Source organism: Cyprinodon tularosa, unplaced genomic scaffold, assembly GCF_016077235.1.
Source record: "Cyprinodon tularosa strain WSP-4 unplaced genomic scaffold, ASM1607723v1 ctg95, whole genome shotgun sequence".
Classification (NCBI taxonomy): Eukaryota; Metazoa; Chordata; class Actinopteri; order Cyprinodontiformes; family Cyprinodontidae; genus Cyprinodon; species Cyprinodon tularosa.
The window spans coordinates 48,594-68,205 of NW_024039729.1; the positions used below are offsets into that span (position 1 = coordinate 48,594).

At 38.6% G+C, this 19,612-nt stretch overlaps 1 protein-coding gene across 2 annotated transcripts; it reads right to left on the reverse strand.

The window, feature by feature from the left end:
* Window positions 1–474: 474 nt before the first annotated feature.
* On the reverse strand, window positions 475–18,751 carry espl1 (extra spindle pole bodies like 1, separase). Of its 2 annotated transcripts, none has more exons than XM_038275223.1 (32): window positions 18,590–18,751; window positions 18,366–18,454; window positions 17,917–18,219; window positions 15,340–16,095; window positions 15,142–15,243; window positions 13,974–14,085; window positions 13,723–13,850; window positions 13,448–13,641; window positions 12,684–12,926; window positions 12,436–12,580; window positions 11,440–11,599; window positions 11,138–11,277; window positions 10,629–10,763; window positions 10,430–10,546; window positions 10,184–10,355; window positions 9,460–9,588; window positions 9,201–9,357; window positions 8,962–9,071; window positions 6,833–7,965; window positions 6,229–6,622; window positions 5,935–6,063; window positions 5,560–5,773; window positions 5,264–5,469; window positions 5,049–5,176; window positions 3,547–3,669; window positions 3,193–3,342; window positions 2,929–3,096; window positions 2,744–2,848; window positions 2,553–2,665; window positions 2,389–2,472; window positions 1,915–2,079; window positions 475–1,194 (listed from the first exon to the last, which is right to left on the reverse strand). In XM_038275223.1, the coding sequence occupies exons 2-32, from the start codon at window positions 18,444–18,446 to the stop codon at window positions 993–995; spliced, it is 6,498 nt and encodes a 2,165-aa protein (XP_038131151.1). In that variant the 5' UTR covers window positions 18,447–18,454; window positions 18,590–18,751; the 3' UTR covers window positions 475–992. The 2 variants fall into 2 exon arrangements, with proteins under 2 accessions (XP_038131151.1, XP_038131150.1); XM_038275222.1 differs by having other exon boundaries at window positions 6,220–6,622.
* Between the last annotated feature and the right edge of the window lie 861 nt (window positions 18,752–19,612).

A 19,612-nucleotide genomic window follows, 5' to 3' on the forward strand; every position in this document is an offset into this window, starting at 1 on the left:
AAATCTGTATCCTAATTGTTTATAATACAATTTCAGACTTTTAAATAATTTTTCAAAAAAAAAAAATCCAAATCCAAAATAGGAACAAAAACAAATGAAAACCCAACTTAAAATCTAATATCAAAATAGTTAATAAACTTTACATTATTTAGAAAGGCCTTGTTTATTAACTGAATTAGAGAAAAAAAAAATATATAGTTACAACTCAAAACTAGAATTAAAAATCTAAAATTATAACTTTGCTCATGACCCAAATGTTTGACTTTACTTATCTGAGGGGGCAGGGCATTGAGGACTGGAATCAAAGACCCCTGTTATAAATTTTCAAATAAAATCCTTTTAATTTTACTAATTAGGTTTGTCAGACTGGGGTTTATGTGATAAATTCAGGTCACTGTGAGATTTACTGCCATGCAGAGCAAATAACTTCTTCTGACTAAACTGATTTGAGACACTGCCACCATGTGGCCAAACCAGGTTTTAAATCAGCACTTTATTAAATTAGCAAAATAAATCCTGAACATCATGGTCCAAAGCCACACCTGCAGACCCCAAAACCAGATTAAGATTTAATAAAAATAGCTTCAGATTTTACAAAAAGAAATATTAGCAACCTTTAGTGCATATTTAACCAACCAGCAGCTATTGGTAATTAGAGCATATCCATTACTCTTGCAATAACACATGAAGGGAAGTTTTAATTCCTGACAGTTTAGTGGTCAGCCACAAACAGAATGAGATCACAGCTCACTAAAATGCATAACTGCACGATTCAAAGGGGCTTAAAGCTACATGCATGCCTCCATTCGAAATGGTAAAATTCTCTAAATCAAAAACAATACTTAACATGTGAGTTCATTTATCAAAATGAAAAAAATAAATGCGTGAATTCAGCTTTAAAACATTACTGGAAAATTTAACAATATTTTTTAAAAACGGGTTTGGATAAAAGATAGAGCTCAGGAGCAAAATGTATTTATTGCTTGGTGGTCCTACTGCAGGTTAATTGGCAGCCCATAGACCACAGGTGCTGCTCCGTTGAGGTATTTAAGGTGTGTAGCTTGACGTGAGGCATCAATGAACTCCAGCAGAGGTGCTCCAGGACCTGCACAAAACCAAGACTCCAGCAGGACTTTGGTGAAGCGATCCATGTCCCGATCTGTTACGTCCCACAAGTTGCCCAAAATGAAGGGGCTAGAAAGAAAACAAAGGGAACATTTATGATTCAGGTCACAGCCATCCACTGAGAATTTAAGTTTAAATGTTAATTTTATAGTTCTTTTTGTGAAAGGAAGGGGCTAATTTACAGAGTTCCTTATAAAGAATAAATGCAAAAATTGAATCATTTTCATTTTTCACAAGATGTATAATAAGCAAAACTAAATAAATCAAAATGCATTTATAAGGTAGAAACGGATAAACGGAGGGGTAGGGTTATTTTGAGGTAAGGACCACTGGATGGATGAAGAGCAAAAGTAAAGATGGAAGAATGGATTAAAAACCAGACAAATGAAGGGACAGTAGAATAGAATTTAATATTCTATTGAATAAAGACTACTTTTACACTATTCTCTATACTTGGAAGATGCTTCAAGTAAATGTAACTCCTCTAAAGCTTCCCAGAGACCCTGGAGTACCAACTAATGGTTTTATGATATAAAGAAACCATCCATCCTTTATACCAGTCTGTCTTTGCAGGGTCATCATTTGTTAGAGTGGGTACACCTTGGACAGATCACCAGTCCACTAACACATAAACAAAACAGCCATACAGACACTACAAAACGGCAAACTAGAGAGAAAAATAGCTTAAAAGAGGATACCAGAAAACCAGTAGAAAACCAACACATGTACAGGTAGAACCCTGTTAATCACACTGCATGAAAATAGAAGTATAAGAAGCTGCAGTCTCACCATCCTGATATGAGGTAGTTCAGAATGATGCCCTGTCCCTCCTGATTGCCTCTAACAGCCAGAGCGGCGCTGCTGCAGCCAAAAAGCAGCGAGGCTGCTCTCATCTGCTGCTTGAGGACCGCCTGGCTGTCCAGGAACCTCACTCCAGCGCCATGTCCCACATAGCTAAAAGCAAGAACAGGAAAATATCAGATTATGAAAAACAAACCCAAACCAATCAACCAGAAACGCCCATGTTTATTTAATGAGCAGCATCTGCATGATTTCTACCTCCTGAGTTTCATCAATTTTCTACAGATTTAGCTTAATGACTCTTCTTAATCTACTTTCTTAGAAATATTAAATCTAAGGCTGAAAAAACAAGCAGCAGTCCTTTGTTTTTCTTCCCTACAGTTAACTTGGGCTTGAAAACTGTATCCAATAGTTTTGGTTTTGTATCTAAAGAAAATAAACATGACTTCCTCTCAAACCCACATGTAGAGGTCCTTCGAGGAAACAGCTTCTTCTAGCTGTCTTGATTCAGGAGCGACGCCGCACACACCCTGCCAGTCGGGTTTACTTCAAAAACAAAAGGTTATTAGAATTACGAGTTAAAGGACAGAACATTTAAGCAAAAACTTCTTCAATGTTTGTCTCACCTTGCAAACCACTCCTTGAAATGCTCCTGAGCATTTTTTAAATTGGCATCAGGATCCAGCACGTAAAATACCTTCTGCAGATCCACTCCGCTTTTCAAGATAGAAGAATCCATCTGAGGAAGGAAATTAGCTGCGTTAAATCATAAATGTTGATCCAGGAAGGGGATCAGCACAGATAATCTCAACCTCACCTCCCTCTGAAGGTTCAGCCTGATCAGAGAATGCAGTGAAGGCATCCGGCTAACAGAGCGAGACTTTAGGAAGGACATGCTCTCCCATGGCAGCTTTTGAAGGTACTGCGATACACACAGGTCGGCAAGCATTAAACACGTTCGATGTCTGAGCAGCATAAAGCCGGTCTTGTGTTCAAACTCACCTTGTCCAAAATAAGAACCACATGGCCTCTGGTGTCATTTCTCTCAGAGAGCTGAGACGCTGCTTTGTGAAAAAGATGGTCACAGTCTGTGTCCCAATTAGGAGCAAATCCTGATCCAAATCTTCTAAGGTCTTCTTCAGAAAGGGACAAAGAGGCTGAAAGCACAACCTTAAAAAAAAAAAAGAAAAAAAAAGCATACATTTTTTTTAAACAATTGCTTTTAAACCAACAAGATGGTACAACAAAAAACAAACTAAAACATACCTTCAACATCTCCTCACTAACAGTGACTCCTCTCTTCAATAAAGCCTTGCTGAGCTCCTTCGCCTGTTTCGAGAGCCCTGGATCCAGTGAAGGTGGTAAAAATAGGCTCTTCCAGCATCCGAGCAAACTCTCCATTTCTTTTAACAGTTGCTGAAAGATTGCAGAGCACTTTAACTTCATGTGAAATCAATTGATCAAGAAGAACCTTACAGTTGCATTTGGTTATGGAGACTAATATCTGCTAAATAAATCTCTAATCTAATGATTGCATTTGGCATCAGGGATGAAGTCACCTCAATGAATAGATTGGGTGAATGGGTGAATGAGCAGCACCTCTCAGTGGTAATCCCTTACCTGAACTCGACAGTCAAGAGCTCGGCGGCCATCCCACCACTTTGCTTTGTCGAGGACGCAGCTCACAACATTTTGTTCTGCCAAGATGTTTTCCATCTCCTCCACCAGGCATCTAATGTTCAGCTACACACACACACACAAAAAAAATGAAATCAAATAGAAAACTTCCTACAAATGAATCACTATAGCAGGCAGAGAGATCTGAATGGATGTGATGCCATGGAGTTAAAGTGAAGAGTTTCTGATAATGGCCAAAAACAGCAACAGGGAGTCTTATGTTACCAGAGGAAAGCTCAGGATATACTTTAAAAGTAATAAACAGAGACCTTATAGAAAAGGCGTTCCCAATCTTTTAAGCTTCCGGTCTCATCACCCAAACTTATGGTTAGAACAATTCTAAAAACCCTGTTAACTAAAATTAAATGAAATGCTAGTAACAAAAACAGCCTCAACAACTAATGTGTATTTGGTTCGGTCCATTTGTCAGTGATGTTTTAATCCCTTTAATTAAACACAAAAAAAGCCTCATGAGTGCCTTTTTTATTATTTAGTTCAACTTCTCTAAAAGGGTCTCGAGAACCCACAATTGTTGATCTGCAACCTCAAATAGGGTCATAACCCCAGCTTTGGGAATCAGTGCTTTAGAATAATGCAGCAAAATTTACAAAAAATTACCATCAGATGGCGTACTAAAACCTTTACCCCAAAATTAAAATCAGGGTTTTAAATGACAAAATGAATTTATTCTTCATAATAAAAGCTTGACAGTTGTTAAAAAAGCTGGTATAAATACAAATGTTCACTTCTAATTAGGTGTGGATATTTAGGAAAACATTATATTGGAAAATCCATCGATACACTATTCATTTTCTCCCCATCTGATTTTGCCATCAGTCCCCTTGAACTTTGATCTTGGCCAAAAGGAACCATAAGTTTTGGTCATAGATGACTGATAAAGTCCATCCAAGCAGCTGAAGACCTTGTTCAAAATTCTTTTTTTTAAATTAAACTGGAAAGGGCATTTTAGAATTTACCAAACAAGTCCTTTGCTATTGCATATTGAACATATCTACACAAGCGTGACTGGGTAAAATTTAAAATAAAAAAACGGTAAAAGTCTTAAAGGCTTCCTATGGAGTAATAAGACTATTTTTTAGCTCATGTTGCCTAAATGTATCTATTCATTTCTCCTCTATCCTATACTGATGAAAATGTTTAAAATATCAATTAATCATCCCTTTGTTTTAAAAAGCACCAATTATCCAAGGACTGTTCGGTAGATTCTAAAATGTCCTTTACAGTGTAATAAAATCTGCTTGGAACATATGTTTATAATTAAAACATTTTCTGTTTGTGTCCAATATTTCTGTATTAACAACTTGGAAAGATTTTAAACGAAATAAGTAATTTTTCTTTTTCTTTTTAACTGCTCTTACTTTTAAAACAGTTATAATGACAAAATAATGATTATGATAAAAAGCGAATCATATGACCAGACAAACCTGTTGTCTAGAAGTGGAGATATGAAGTGTGATTGGGGCAGAGTCCTTCTCCAGACGTGACAGCATTATGCTTTCCCCCATTTCCCCAGGTTTCACTCCAAGCACAGACATCAAACACACAGTTACACCTGTACATGAACAGCAGAAAAGTAGGAGACCTGTAAATATTCTCTGAACTCTAGCAGAATAGATATCAGAGCTTAAACTGTTTCTACCTGCTGGAAGCTGTTGAATTTGTTCGATAAACTCTTGGCACAGGTTCTGGGGGAAAGAACCAAGATCTGCAGTGGGGAAGGAAAATATTTCCTCCATCTGTGACAGCATCTGTTCAGTAGAAGTGAAGGACGCAGTCCCACTAGGCTCATTTACAGTCAGAGCCTCCATTTGTTCTGTTAAATCACTGGATGCCTTCTTCAGTTTACTATAAGAAAAACAAATAATGTTAAATTCTTTCCTTAAAATAACTAGAAAGTTTAAATGTTAAAGTTAAATCAATCTAAAATCGACTTACTGGCGAGAATTGTATATATGGCGGATTGTACGATGACGATTGGTGACTCCCAAAGACTGGGCGTGCAATAAGGCTGTACTTATAGGGTCACTCTGACCCGTGGTCAAGGCGAGGAGAGCACAGAGGTTTGAGTAGACTATTGGACAGGGGAAGTGCTGCAGAGTCAGCAGTGCTGAGCGCAGCAGAGACTGAACATCCTCAAAGGAGAGATCGTCTGAGGAACAGGAATAAGAAAAACTAAATAAAGCGCTCCAATATTCTCAACAGTGACATTTCTATCACACCACCTTTATTCTAATAGTCAAAAATTCTTGTTGAGTTTCCTTTTCTAAGCGTTAAAGCAGTGTAATAAAAAAGCATATCAGAGTCCCCTACCTGGTCCGTTGTCTGTGTGAGAGATGCTAGTTGGTAGCTCTTGTATTAGGTGGTCAATGTGCCTCTTTTCAAACACCCCTTCTTTCCCAAAACAGAATATATCCCTCCGCAGCGCCTCGCAGTCAAAGTCTGAGGACAGAAATTTGGTTCAAGACACGATTCCAACAAATAAGCTCTGCTGAAAACAATTTAAACCTGAATAAATGAAAAAGTTTAAAGTGGGGTCAGAGATGGCAGAAAAAAGAAGCATGAAATGGTCTCAAATGATGAAAACTAAATACATACTGTCTTTACTTGCTGCTGCATTTCCTTCTTCCTCAGCATCTGATGTCCTGAGCTGCTCAATGCTTATATCGAGAACTTCCCCAGTTTCTTCCACAATGGTCCTCATGGAGTCAGGCTCTTCCAGGGTGTCCTCGGTCTTAGATGGCTGTTTTCTGCTTCTTCCTCTTCTGCCAGATGCTGCTGGCTTACAGAGCAAAGCCTCGTCTTCAGATGAGGTCAGAGAGGGCACAGTGACGTTCCTTTTTGCATTGCTCTGCCTTTTGGGGGCGGCCTTCTCTGCAGGTGGATTCACGGTTTTTTTAGCATTAGCTCTTCTACTGCTTTGCTTTTTAGGGACTTCATCAGGCCCTTTGCACTGTGCTTGGGGAGCTGCTTCTGAGTCACTTTCATCACTGAATTCTACCTGTGATGGGATTTACAGACAGCTTTTAATGAAACAAAGCTTTTATTTCGTTTACTTTGACAGATACAGCAAACAAGACAAAGGTTGCTTAGAGTATGCAAGTGTAATAAAGACCAATATGACTATGAATGTTTTAAAAAGGTTGAGAGATTCTAAAGTGAAAAATAAACTTAATTTTATCAAGACTATTTAAGACCTCTTTTTGTTTACCTTGTAGCGTGCCTTCCTTGTTCGTTTGGGAGCAGCAGGCACTGGCGGGACCTTATCCGACACTTCTTCATACACTTGAAACTGCACTTTGGCAGGAGCTCTTGGTAACTTCTGCACTGAAGCAGGACATTTGACCTTCTGAACAGGAGTGAAAGCCAAAGTAGGAACAGCTGTGTTGAAATCAAAAACTCCAGAAGCAGTCTTGGACTTGGCAGTTACAGGTGTCATGGGAACATGGACCTTTCCTTTAGTTGAGGAGCTAGTAACTTGAATTTTGGGTTTGACGGCATTGACTTTTTTTGATTCCTGCTTTTGCTCTGCAATATCGGGTTGTTTTAAAGAAGCTTTGGGCTTTTTTATTTTGGAGGGTGGAGCTGATTTCTGCTCTGACTTGATTCCCTTGTGCTCCTTTGGTGTATTCCACACCCAGGTGTTTGAAAATAGTTCCTCGGGTCGGCAGCCTTTTTTTGCAGCCAAAACCATAAGTGATGCCATGGCTTTGGTTGCCATCAAATGCGCTCTTACAGGTCTAAGGTCAGGAGAGACTGTGGAATCAAGGAAGGCAAAGGCAGCTTCTAGTATTTTCCATAAGCCACAGACCTTGTTGGCCTTTGCTTGGAGTTCAGTCTGAGCCATACTCAGGTATACACGACCCTCCACGTCCTGCATCAGGGAGGGTTTGGAGCTGCTTCTTGCAGGGTCAGGGAAGAGCTGAGCCAGCTTCTCTTGAAGTTGTCTTGTTACATTTTTACAGCGAACTAAGGCTGCCCAGTGAAGTTTTGAAGGAATGCTGAGGTTGTTTGGATCAAGCTGAATAGAAAGGTCTGCCCGTGTGGCTGCCCAGCGAGCAGAGGCGTGACCTAAACACGGCTCTGAGCAGCAGGGCAATTGACAACCCAGTTCATGGGACAGGGAGGAGAGCCAGCGCAGAGTTGGGGCTTTCAATGGAGGGGAAGAGCCCACGCTCTTCAATACAACTTCTTTAACAGTCCACCTGGTCTTCAAGAAGTCCTTTAGATCATCTTCCTTCAGATTATCTTCCATGAATGGAACTGGGGACTGAGGTCTTTGAGCAGGACGACCTTTTCTTGGTTTAATTTTAACATCTGTCCTTTTGACCTGATCTGACAAATCTAAGGGAAAAAGGAAAGAAAATAATTTTCAATGTGAACTAAAAATACACCTAAAACTTGGGGCAGGTCAAATATGAATTCATAGAAAGATTTTGTAAGAACCAAGGACATGCTATAGCACTATATGTGGCATTTTCTATCTTTACATTTCACTCTGAACCACTAGTTGACACAAGGAAGAGTAGCCAGGGAAAAATCTTTTTGATGTGGAGTATGTGGAACTTTAACGGAAACTAAGATTTAACTTTTCAGCAACAATCACGCTTTCCCTCTCGGTAGCTGGTACAGAGTTGCACATATACATTTATTTAATTTTCTTTAAGTGGAGAGGGTGTGTCTTTTCAAAAATTCACAAAAATCCTTGAAATCTCTTTAAAAGAAGACAGATTCAGGATTATATTGAGATTTAAACCACTAGAAAACAATAAGTGTTAAAATGCATAAGAACTTTACAAAAGTAATGTAAAGGTTTCTTGCTTCACTACAGGCCTTTATTTGACAATAATTGGATTGGAAACACTGCAGAGACAGAGGTAGAAGAAACATTTCATCCCTGCTGACCGACAGAGAGTGGTGCTGAAAGCCCTGAACGTTCCCTTTGCCAAAGCATAGTTCTAGTAATTTTATCAACAGAATCACACCTGTGACGCATCCAGGGCTGTTCCTCACATGCCATCGTTTATGGCATCAGCTTTTTGGATCATAGTTCCCTGTTGCCTACTAGCTGGAACTGCAGAAATTTCACCTTCCTAGGGCTGCAACAGGTTGATCTTCTTATTTACCGACAGGCTTAATTTTTGTTTTGTTTATTAATTTAAGCCATAGTCAAACATAAAAGAAACGAAGGCTGGAACAACTTAATTCTGTGTAATGGACCTAGATCATGAATTTTCATTCTGAAATGTGTGACAGAAAGAAAACTTCCTCACAACATTCCAATTATTTTAGGTTTGGCATAATCTCTATTTGAACTGGTGCATTGGTGCTTTCACATACCCGTGTCTTGCTCCAGAATGGTTTTGACAAAATCCAGATTGGATCGACTTTCTTCTGCTTCTCCCTGCATCAGTTCCAATTCTGCTTTAACCACCAAGAGCTCAACACAGCTTAAAAAACAAAACAAAGAACAAAAAAATGAAACTTATTTGCATTAAGAATTTACTGCATTACTTGTACCTAATAAAACTAAGATAGAAGGTTATATCAGAGCATGGTGTATAAACCCATCTACATACTGGTTGAGTGCTTGTAGTTTGATGGCTAGCTTTAGGGCTTCTAAACACTGGAGTCTGGCATCGTTAATAGCCCCAGAGCTGCGTCTCACAGCGACCAGCTTTGCAGAGCAGCTCAGGAGTTGTGAGAGCAGCTGCCACTTCACCACAAGGTTGTCTCCTAGTTAAGAACAAGAAAGCTTGGGAGGGGGCTGTTCTTAACAAAGGACAAACACAAACAGGAGGAGAGTCCTAATGTGGAGAAACAAAATTTAAATCATACCTTGATGGATGAAGTGCACTTCTGCGTTATTTGATGTGTTCCCATAAAGGCCTTTTCCCACTAAAGTTACCAGCAGGCTACAGAGCAGCTTCAATGCCTCATATAGGGAAGAATCAGGGGAACTTATACCTAAGATAAACATAAATGGGTTTTTTTGGTTTGAAGAAACACATACAAAAAAAAAAAAAAAAAAAATCATACAGCATCAAACATTTGCTTTTTTGGACATTACAGAGTTAGATTAAACTAAACTGTTGCAGTTATGAGGTTGATGGAGAACATATACAGTCGTATGCATACTTGTGCGTACTATCAAAATTCAACCTGCTTTGGATACAGTGGTGAATTGAATATATGCATGCAATGAAATAGTATGTTTGCATAAATCCCCTACAGTATATACTCCAAGTTTATGATTATGGTCACTGTGGAAACTGACCTCTTCCGAGCCTTAGCTCATCAATGTGCTCTTTAACCTAAGGTTTTCTCACTCTGATGACAGAACATTTATGAAAACAATGTCAAATTTTCTGACTCACTTCATTTGAATAAATCAAATGTATCATAAAATCAGAAGAAAACACATTGGTGATTACATTTCTAGAATGAAAAAGTGTAAGTATTTCAATTAATCTTGCATCTAAACATTTATAGAGAAAACTAAAATGTGAGGACATTTAGAGGGAAGAAAAAAAAAAAAAAGGTCATTAATACTTTCACTCACCATGCTGCACAATTAGGCTTCTTTGGGCTTGTGGCAGTTGAACAATGTCTAAATTCAAATAGGAGCTGAGGGCCTGCAGAGTCTGTGCACGCAGCAGGTACCAGCTCTTAGACGGTTTTTGGTTATTTACTTCTTTAAGCACCTGACACAGATAAGGGACTCCCTCACTGATCTAAAACATGAACAAAAACGCTCCATCAGTAACATTAAACTGAGCGATGAAGCGAGTATTCAACAATCACACACTTGTCCTGTGATGTAGAAGTACTGAGCCTTTAACAAGACAACCAGCATGAAAAGGGCTGAAGGACCATCATCGGTGGTTTCAGAAGCAAGTGTTTTCTCAGCTTCCTCTATCTGGGCCTTGAGATTTAAATTAAATAAGATATGGATTAGACGTGTTATATGCAAACTACATTAGGGATGATCATAAAAAGTGAATTACCAGAGCCAGTTCAGGAGTGCCCAAATCCAGGAGAATGCTGGCAGATTGACAGAGAGCGGCAGCATAACTACGGGTATCAGCAAGTTCATGGGAAAATTTTATTCCAAGCTGGTACGCCTCCAAAGCCTTCAGTGGCTTTGATGGTTTCAAAAAAAAAAAAAAAAAGATTTCTATAATCAAAACCATTCATAAATGCAAACAAACTATAAATGCAACCTTAAAATAACATTTCTTTTAAAAGTAGAGATTAAAAATTGAAAGCATGCTGCATAAAGCTGAGATTAATAAACCTAAAAATAAAACAAATACACACTGCCAAAAAACAAGACAATTGATAATGAACATGTATACGTTTTTCACAGTATTTCTATTGTTTTATTTGTTATTCAAATTAATGATCTATATCTAAAAACCTATTTTATGTATGAAGTCATTGTCCTTTTTGTGTTTAATGGAAAATAAGCAAAGGAGACACCAAGCCATATTTTTCATACATTTGCTGTTGTTACCTTTCCAATGAGTCTGAATAGAGCTGCAGCTATAGATAGAGAGCTGCAGGTCTGCTTGGTGTTTCTAACACCAGGCATGGCTTGATTCTTAAAAAGGTCAGTCCAAATGGTCAGAGCCTGCTCCAGTGGCTGACACAGCTCTAAAAGGGAGGGACAGCAGAAATAGATTACATACAAGACATATGTTAGGACAGACAGACTTCTAGGGAAAACGGAAAAGGTTTTAAAAGTATAAACAGACTATTTATGTTCTACAAAGGACAGAAAAAGAAAAATTATCAGATTGATAACAGAAGACTTACTCTTTTCAGCATTTAGATTAAAATTGAGCCCTTCGTACAACAGAGCACTCTCTTGTGTCTTCTTCTTGTTTTCATAATCAAAATCATTGTTGCCCACAGGATCAGTGACACACAGCGTATTTTCTTGGAGCTCTCTCCGTTTTCTATCGCTCTCAATGGCCTAAAAAAAAAAAAAAAAAAGTAAACAGCCACTATGAGAAAGGTTTAAGGAGCATTTAGCCAAAGCTCAAGCCCAAATTGCTGACGGGCCCGTTACTGGCATCAAGGTTTTGAAAGTAACCCTTTTCAGAATAGCTAAAACTTTCTATCATACTGTTTGTTTAGTTTTTAAGTATAGATGAATTACTACCACAGAGCATGCCAATGTTTGACTTTTCCGTTAGCATTTCCCTCTGCACAGCCACCTCGGAGTCAGAAAGTGCTTGATGCATCTTGCAGCACAAAATAGCAAGGCAATGCTGAATGCAATATTTCTGCAAGGTTATACTGTCTTGTTTAATCTTCACAACTCTAAAATGTCTGTCTGTGTCGTGTTTTTTTTTTTTTTTTTAAGAGTAAATCTAGTAAGGGTTTCAATTGTTTTAGGTCAGAAGAATGAGGAAAAAATATCAAGACATTTATAGAAGTAGTATCCTTTTCCAATTTTCAATGCAACTTTGTCCCAAGGGAACTCCTGGTTGTCCATCTTTTCAGCTACAGTTCAGTGTAAGTAGATTGTATTCACATTTTTACCATTTATTAAAGTCAATGTTGATATGTGCATGTGTTTATTCCAATAATAATAAATTCAATGCAAGATGTAATGTATTTATGGTAGAGTTTTTCTTTACTTTAGTTTCTAGGTGAGGGGCTGAGCTCAGCTAAGATTGCTAGGTGAGGCGTGTGCGTTGCCCTCTGAATTTGACGCCATAATCAAGGTAATTAAAACACCAACGAAACATTCATTTCCAGAAAAGTTAAAATATGCCAGGATGACATCCAGAAAGAGTGGATTACCTCCTGCATATTCTTCTCCAAAGTGCAGATATAAAGCCAGAGTAAGGCTTGTGCTTTATCATCTTTCAGCCTGTCAGCATTTTCTGGAGTCTCTGGTTCTTCATCAAGAAGTCGTAAAGCTTCATGGGTAAAATCAACTGCCATGCTGTGTTGACACAAAACAACCGAACAAACAAATCCAGTTTAGTCAATTTGTAAACACAATCCAGTTGTAAATTACATTTTAACATTGTAATAAAAGTAATTACCAGTCAGTTTGCTCGCTGAAGTCCTGGAAACACACCACTTGTGCCATTTCACAGAGGTAGACAGCACGTAGATGGGAATAGGAGCTCTCCTCGTGGCATATCTCCAATAAATCACAGAGAGTGTTGTAACGTTCTTGAGCCATGTCCTTTGTTGATTCCTTATAGGCACGCAACTCTTCATCCAAAAGGCACAGCATGACTTTCTCCTCAGGAATGTCAGGACCAAAACCATCCCGTAACGTCCTTAAGAAAAAACAAGTACACATCGTTTCTTTTTTTATGTTTATACATTTACTGAAAAAAAAAAAAAAAAAGCATAATTTTTTAGTAAATGTATAGCTTTAGCAAACGTTTAACTTTCCTCAAAAGGCTCAGGAGTTGCTGCTTTTCAGGAAAGCAGCAACACCTGAGCCCTTTTCTTCCTTGAGTTACAATTAATGCTTAACAGATGTTTACAATCATTTTTTTGCTTTTCTGTTTCGGACTGAATCTGAGAAATGTAACATTTCTCAGCACTGTGGCAGAGCTACTAGGATCCAGCAACCATTGATCTATGTCTAATGTGAGTTCATCCTACTACTTCAACTGGTACAGAACCTCTTTGTATCGAAGCTATCAGAAAACTACCGTAGAAGTACATAGTTAGATTTTGGACCTGTCAAAATGTTTAACTTTTTTTTTATTAAAGCGATGAATATTCAAAAAATATAAGTAATTGATTTAAAGCTGAGGTTAAGAGAAGCTACTTTAATACTTTTCTGTACCTGAGTCTTAAGTCCTCGTTATTGTTAAGTGCACCATCACCCTTTATTTTGACCCAAAAGGAGACAGGTTCAGCCATGTGAGTGGTGATCTGGTCCCCAAGGGCCTTCAGCCACAGGATGACCCAATCTAGCGCTCGTTCTAGTTGTCCAGCCCGCCGGGAAGTTTGCACAGCCAGCATGAAGGGTAGTTTTAACTGTTTTGCAAACAAACACATTTTTAACCAAATACATGAACACAAGTGTCTAGTAAAACAGATCCCATCCAACAAACTCACCCTGTCAGCAGAAAGTTGGCTTGGGAAATATTTGCACACAGCTCTACAGACAATTTCCACCAGCGTGAAGGCCTGCTCATAGAGGCCTTTCTTGTACATCCCACAAGCCATATTGCTCACAGCAGTCACTATAAAACACAGTATTAACAGCAGCATTGATTAAACATGTACAGCTGGTTACGAATCATGGAACAATTTCAAAGACAGTCACATTGACAAAACCCTTTTAAAAACCTACAAATAAAACCCACCTGATTCGTTCAGAAGGCTTTCATTAGACAACTTGTGAAGTTCATTCATCAGCAACCCAGCTGTTGCTTGGCAGTAGAGCAGAACCCTGTCCAGCGTTTCACTGTCCTCCAACTAGGTACAACAGATCAGATATAAACACAGATCCTGGATTTAACTTTTTTTTTTACCCTTTAATAAGTGTGTCCTAAATTAGCCTAGCCTTATTAAAGCATAGCTGGTGAGGGGAGGAACACTAGTAATTATACCAAAGTCTCCCACGAACCCCCTCGACACAGAAGGTTAAGAGTCTTTGCGCAGTGTTATCAGTTCAAGCTGCTCGCTTCAAGGTACTTTTCTTGCAGTTTAAGGGTATATTCGCACAAGAAAGGTCGTTTGGTCTGCTCATTTTTCCAAACCATGGGAGGAATTATTATTTGTTAGGTTCAGGACATAGTTAAAATGTATATTTTGCAAGTGGACTATAACTCCCAACAAAGCCACGCATTCAGTGCTTCTAATGGCTTAGAAAGAAATACTGCGGGATAGAACACCAAACTGCAAATAAAGGAAAACTACAACGGGAGTCCTTCCTGCAGCACCTCTATTTTGCATATTTATGCTATAATAACAGTACCAAAATAATCTGTTGTCAAAAGCAGCGTGTTTTATATGTACATTACGAGACGTTAACTAGGGACTGTGTCAGCGGATGTGTCGTTTAAGCAGAAGGAGATCCACAGTTTGTTGGCAACAGTCCTGGTTAGCAACAAACAGCAAAATGGGTTTGACTTTGATTCCATGTTTACTACTACGGTGTTTTGCCAAGTCCAAACCGACTTTGAAACTTTCTGTATTTGGGTTAGGCCGAGGCAGGTTATAATTCATACGTAAAGCAAATCGCACCAGGGGACAAATATCAAAGAACTAGTAAGTCTCAAATGTAAGTGTAAAAAGAGGCCAGTGCCTTTAAAATGGAACACCATAGACCGTTTAAATGCAAAAAAGTTGATTTTGGGGCAAGTTAAATTTTAAAGAAGCATCAGCATCAACTAGTCTTTCCTGTCAGAGCTTCTAAAAAAAAAAAAAAAAAAAATGCATTAAAATAGATCAAACACAGTTTACTGCATATATTCCAAAATCTGACGATCAATTAACATTTTTGCCATTTCAAGAAATCCAACAAATTACCTGTGATGTGACCATGCTCCCATTGGCAAACACGAAGCTGTGGTAAAGGCACGAGTAAAGGGACTTTCGCAGCTTGCTGCCCTCAGCCTGATATTCTGAATTCTAAGAAAGCAAATAAATAAAAAATCTTATTTGTGTTCATCTTTTACCAACATTAGGAATACAGTTTTTTTTTAACTTTATACAGGTAGCACTAACCTTGTTAAGCATTTTAATTAACCACTCTTGATGCTCCTCCAGAAAAGAAAACAGAGCAAGCAGCTCTAGTCCACTTAGGCCTTTGCTGCGTCCGCTTCCAACAGCCCATATCACCAGATTACAACCTTCAAGAACTGCGTGACACTCACTGTGGCCCACCTCAGCTGACAGAGCCCTCAGGATTCTAGCACATTCTGTGAAAGCCTGACCACCTTCTTTGCCAGCTGTCAGAGATGAGTGAATCTTTACTCCCCATCTGCCAAGAACCAGCGGTATCCACTGAGAGCCAATGCAGTTCAAAATCTTCTTCTCAATTTCATCTAAGAAGGTGTAGGCTAGACTGTGGTGACCAGCCTTACAAACTGACTTCACCGCAAGCAGCATCGTTTCAGAAATCACATACAAACGTGACATCTCCAAAGCTTTCTTTTCCACCCCTCCTTTACAGGTCTGACTGCAAGCTAAAGCTCTGTTGAAAACTGCTTCTATTTCTTTCAGGAGAAAAGATGCATCCTCTGTGGTCAGCGGGCTGCAGGTACTGTTAAACACAGAAATGGCATCACTCATGTATGCTGAGCTTTTAGAGAAAGCAGGACCTGCAGGTTCAGAGTCAAGCAACAGTAGGAAGCTCCCTGCTTGCAGCTGCAAGTGTAGGTTTTCTTTCAGGCAAGGTAATTTCCTTTCTTTAGCAGCAGAAAGGGCATTCCAAAATACAGAGAAACAGCTCCGTACAAGAACAGTGTAATCCTCTCCAACCTGCAGGTGAGAACAAAAATACCATCAGATCAACAATAAAAACAACTTGGATTTTAGATGCATTGCAGATACAATTATTCAAAAACTGATGCATTGGCAGTAAAAAAAAAAAAAAGCAATCATCACTGCTATGAATGCAAACTTTTGAGTTTTTTTTTTTTTGATGAATTTAACCAGCTTCCTCCTATGTGACGATTACACAATTTGCTGTAGCCGCCTAGAAGCTTCTAGTATAAGGCTAGCTGGATATTTGATATAGGATTGAAGATACACAACATGACATATTTAACAGTTTAGTATGTAAAGCTTTTCTAGCCAGGTTTGGTAGAATTCAACTTTTATCATTTGCGGGAGACCCACATTTAGCAGTCTACAATTTTCCAACATGATTGAGCTCATTCCAGAATCTTAATATTATCCCACGTTGGCTTAAGGCAGTGGTTCCCAAAGTGTGGGGCGCGCCCCCTAGGGGGGGCGCAATGCCATTACAGGGGGGGCGCGGGAAGCGGTATGGATGAATGAAGAAAAAAAAAAAAAAAAAAAAACAGTGCTTGCTTGACTGAGCATAATGGACAGTTGTGACACTGCAACCCAGATTTGAGAAGATCTGCAGCAACAAGCAGGCTCACTACAGCCACTGAAAAGATGGGAGGATTAAAGTACAAAGAAAAAAACTCTCAGGGAGCTGTTCAATGTTTTCACTCCATTTTGCACAGAGGCTTTTTTAATGTATTGATGATAGCAAAGTTAAATATTGTTACAAATAAAAAAAAAGAAATATGTTTAAAATAACACAGACAACAAAGAATCCTCTTCTAATCTACATTATAGAACTATGAAAAAAATACTGTTACACAAAAGTGTTCCACTGTAAAGGTGTAGTTTGTTTTGTTGCAACCTTAAGTGTGAAATAAAGTTCAGTGGAGTTTGAAAACAAAATATGTGTATAGGTTTATTATATCTGGTTAAACAAATTTTTTTGGGGGGGCTGGAAGTTTTATTGTAATCCAAAGGGGGGCCCAAAAGAAAATCTTTGGGAACCACTGGCTTAAGGGCAGATTAGACTTCTGCAACCGCACATATCAAATGTCACTTGCGTCTGGTCGCGAACCAGTTTTGCTGATATGCTTCTGCACCGTCGGTCTGGCATTTCTAGGGAAGCCTATTCGAGAACTTCGGCAGATGGTCACGAGAACTTCGTATTGGCAAAGAACTTGGCATCTTTATATAATTTGTCTGAGGCATCGCACAAGTGGTTGTACTTCCGAAGCTCCTCAGTTTTTAAAAATGGCGCACCACGGCACCTGATCGAGAAGAACGACCAGACAGAGAGCCGGAATGGAATACCAAGGACCAATCACAGGTGCTTTTTGTCTGCACACTTCCGCTTGAGGTCTGCGCCAGTTTGATGCGTCCATTGCGTAGTCAGGATTTTTTTAAGGTGATGGACAGACACACATTTGATGGCTGCAGAGGCTATGTGTCCGAAGCATAAATTGGCCTTTATTCACCATTCTCCACGTTGGAGAAAGGATGTGTGGTTGTGAAATCTGGATCATGACGATATGAATGGGACCCCAGATACAAACGACTGAAGTGACCTTTAGTGGAGAAAGGTCATTTCAGCCGTTCTTCCTTGCTTTTCTTAAGGGTGAAAGGCAAAAAAAAAAAAAAAGAGGAGCCATTTTATCATCAAAAAGTCTACATAACTTGTTGGAGAATAACCTAAACAGGCTAAAAATAAAATGCATCTTTAAAACACTGAACTGTATCAACCATTCAAGTCAAAGATAACTTACAGGCACTGTAGCCCATACATACCTGATGTACCATGGACAATTTATTGTAAAGCAATCCAGCCAAATCACGGGACATACAGTGTGATGCTAGGGACACCAGGTTTTTGACAATATGGAAGAGGATCTTCTCCATATATAATGGACCGCTTTGCGGCACAATCTCAGCAGACTTATAGAAAGCATGAAGAGCCAGCTCAACCAGCCTCACTAACTCGCTGATGTGGTCAAAGTGACAGGATCCAAGCCCAAGCTGGTGGTTACAAGCTCTGAGAATTCTGTCATACATCTGACGTGCATGTTGTCCATGATTACTACTAGTGTATTTCTGGAAAAAAATACAAACAGAGAGTTTAAGAGTCAGAAAAAAGAAGTTACACTCAAACAGAACAGATACTTTTTAAACGTGAGACATAGCTAGGGTCCTTCATTAGAAAAGCTACCAAACTAAAAACATTTGACCGTTATGCCAACCTCCAATTCCTGGTACAACAGCGTCGTCTCTTCAACGGAAGAGGTCCTTTTGATGTACTCTTCCACTTTCAAACACTTCATGTCGACTCCTGTTAAATAGATGAATCAATAGAAGATAACGCATGTCAAACCTTTTTCAAATAATGTGGTAAGCTAATGGCTACGTCGCCAGAATTCATCAACTTCGTTATTGTTCCGGCAGACTACCGTTAACCCGAATTTACCTGAAGCCTTCGATAATGTCGGAAAAAGTTGTCCTCACGACGGAAAGACTTGACATATGCGCCACATAGCAACAGTCTGAAAAGGACTTATCAATATTTTTTCCTGTTGTGTTTGTGTCGCATTACCAAACGGCACCCCGCGCACTGTTTTAAAAGATATTAGCTAACCAATCGCGAAGCAGATCCGGTCTCGTGGTGACGCGTTGAATTATGGGTGTTGAAGTTTTTATTCTAATATATTTTTTTTTTTTTTACGGACCAAACTTATGGAGAAATAAATACATAAATAAATAAATGCTCAATAGATAAATAAGCATAAAATTAATGTCCCCCCAAAATACAATAAACAAATAAATGTAGGTAGAAATTAAATTATACAGTGAGACATAAATGTATATATTTCTTTTAATTAGCTTCTTTATTTATTCGCCTTTGCAAAAAATTACCTTATTTATTTATTTATTTATTTATTGTCCATTACATCTCCCACATCGTCAACTTTATTTATTTATTACTTTTTTTAAAGTATTTATTTATGTGCATGTTATAATATTTTTGTGTTTCTTGTGTTTTGTGTTTTATTCTTCCTTTGTATTTTTTACCCTCTTTTTTTATTTCTTCAACGCTATTTAGTTCTGCTTGTCGTTTTTACATTTCTGTATGCATTTCTGCACGAGTCCGTACTCACGTACTTGTGAATTGAGAAAAGGCCACTGACTTCAGACTCGACTTCAGACTCTCCTCTCCTCCTGTAGATTCGACCGTTGCAGTAAAATGCTAACCCACCAATGAGCAGAAGTTCTCTAAGACACAGCCCTTCCTCATTTGCATGATGAGGCAGAAATGCATACAAAAAATGTAAAAATGACAAGCAGAAATAGTGTTGAAGAAATAAAGAGGTTAAAAAAATACAAAGGAAGAAAAATACAGACAAAAATATTATCACATGCACATAAGTAAATACTTAAAAAAATAAGTTATAAACAAATAAAGTTGAAGATTATAACGGACAATAAATAAATA

Bases quoted from the DNA above. Each gene is read 5' to 3' on its own strand.
- espl1 (XM_038275222.1), bottom strand. From the start codon at position 18,446: ATGAAGTGTTTGAAAGTGGAAGAGTACATCAAAAGGACCTCTTCCGTT. The intron at 12,927-13,447 runs GTACAGAAAAGT...TTTTTTCTTAAG, and splicing joins AACGAGGACTTAAGACTCAG to GACGTTACGGGATGGTTTTG. The intron at 5,470-5,559 runs GTAAGTCGATTT...TTTTTCTTATAG, and splicing joins CATATATACAATTCTCGCCA to TAAACTGAAGAAGGCATCCA.